The sequence below is a fragment of the Austrofundulus limnaeus genome, unplaced genomic scaffold, assembly GCF_001266775.1.
Source record: "Austrofundulus limnaeus strain Quisiro unplaced genomic scaffold, Austrofundulus_limnaeus-1.0 Scaffold576, whole genome shotgun sequence".
Lineage (NCBI taxonomy): Eukaryota > Metazoa > Chordata > Actinopteri > Cyprinodontiformes > Rivulidae > Austrofundulus > Austrofundulus limnaeus.
In genome coordinates, this window is record NW_013952978.1 from 153,898 (window position 1) to 154,978 (window position 1,081).

The 1,081-nt window shown below is 43.2% G+C and overlaps 1 protein-coding gene across 1 annotated transcript; it reads right to left on the reverse strand.

Annotated features, from left to right (window-relative positions):
• Positions 1-469: 469 nt before the first annotated feature.
• On the reverse strand, positions 470-881 carry LOC106530916 (serine/threonine-protein phosphatase 2A regulatory subunit B'' subunit alpha; the record flags this gene model as incomplete). Its single annotated transcript, XM_014026644.1, is given in 2 exon segments — positions 470-695; positions 775-881. Coding segments are annotated over 2 exon segments (204 nt in total), but the record flags the coding sequence as incomplete, so codon positions are not given.
• Positions 882-1,081: the final 200 nt, after the last annotated feature.

Consider the following 1,081-nt stretch of genomic DNA (forward strand, 5'->3'; position numbering starts at 1 on the left):
ATATGAGGAATAAAACAAATTAAACTAGAAATGTCTTGTTACTGCCCATGACTCGGCTCCTATCGTTCAATGTAAAGAGTCGTTCAAAAGATTCGGATCGTTCGTGAACATCACATCACTAAAGAAGAGAGTAAATAGAGAACTGATGCATGAGCTACGCCTGAGATCTGTTGATTCCACTATTTCAAGATAGTACACCACAACACATAAAAACATGAAAAGGGCAGATAACAGGTAGGTTTTGAGTTTTTTCTTGAAGGTGGGGAGATTGGAGCAGGCGCAGAGTGGTAGGGTCCGTGAGATCCAGAGGGTGGGGGTGTCGGTGAAGAAGATTCTGTCACTCCAGGTTCAGAGCTTCTGCTGCGTTCCAGTAGTGGAACTTCAGAGTTGAAAGTGTTCCAGTTTCAAACTTATCAGAACATTTGAAAAAGAGTTTCTGTTTTTTTGTTCTGCAACAACAATGCACACACACACACACACACACACACACACACACTCCAATGTTAGGGGATTCCACTGTTAGCTGTGTGTTTTTGGATACGAAAATCCCAAAAAGCCCTCTGGGTGTGTTGTTTTGAAGGAGGAGTCAGAAGTTTTTTTATGCCGTCAGGTTGGATATGACCAGTTTTTCCATTTTATTCCCAATCTCTCCAGGCTCTTGTAGTTCCTCAGCCTCGTAGTCGTCATCGAATCCCCTGAGAACACAGTGGACATTCAAAAAGTTTGTACTAATTTCTTGACAAACTGGTTTTTGACGTGACTAGCACGTGTTACCCTTCATGCAGCTGCTCGTTAGCCGTCTCCTCTGCTACCAGTATCTCGTACTCCTCTGAGGCGTATTTGTCCCAGTCTGACGGCTCCGGACCTTCACTGTCAACGTCCTGAAACACAAACTCAAACGTTATTGCTCAGACTAGCCATCAGCTCATCAGTCAGACCAGAATAAAACTCTTATCATTTTGATTTTAAATTAGTGATGTCCCAATGTGCTGGTACTGGGCCCAAAACCAGCATGTGTACAAGTACTCACACAAAATGCCACATTCCTTGAGATCAATACCATTACCAGTATCGATACTGG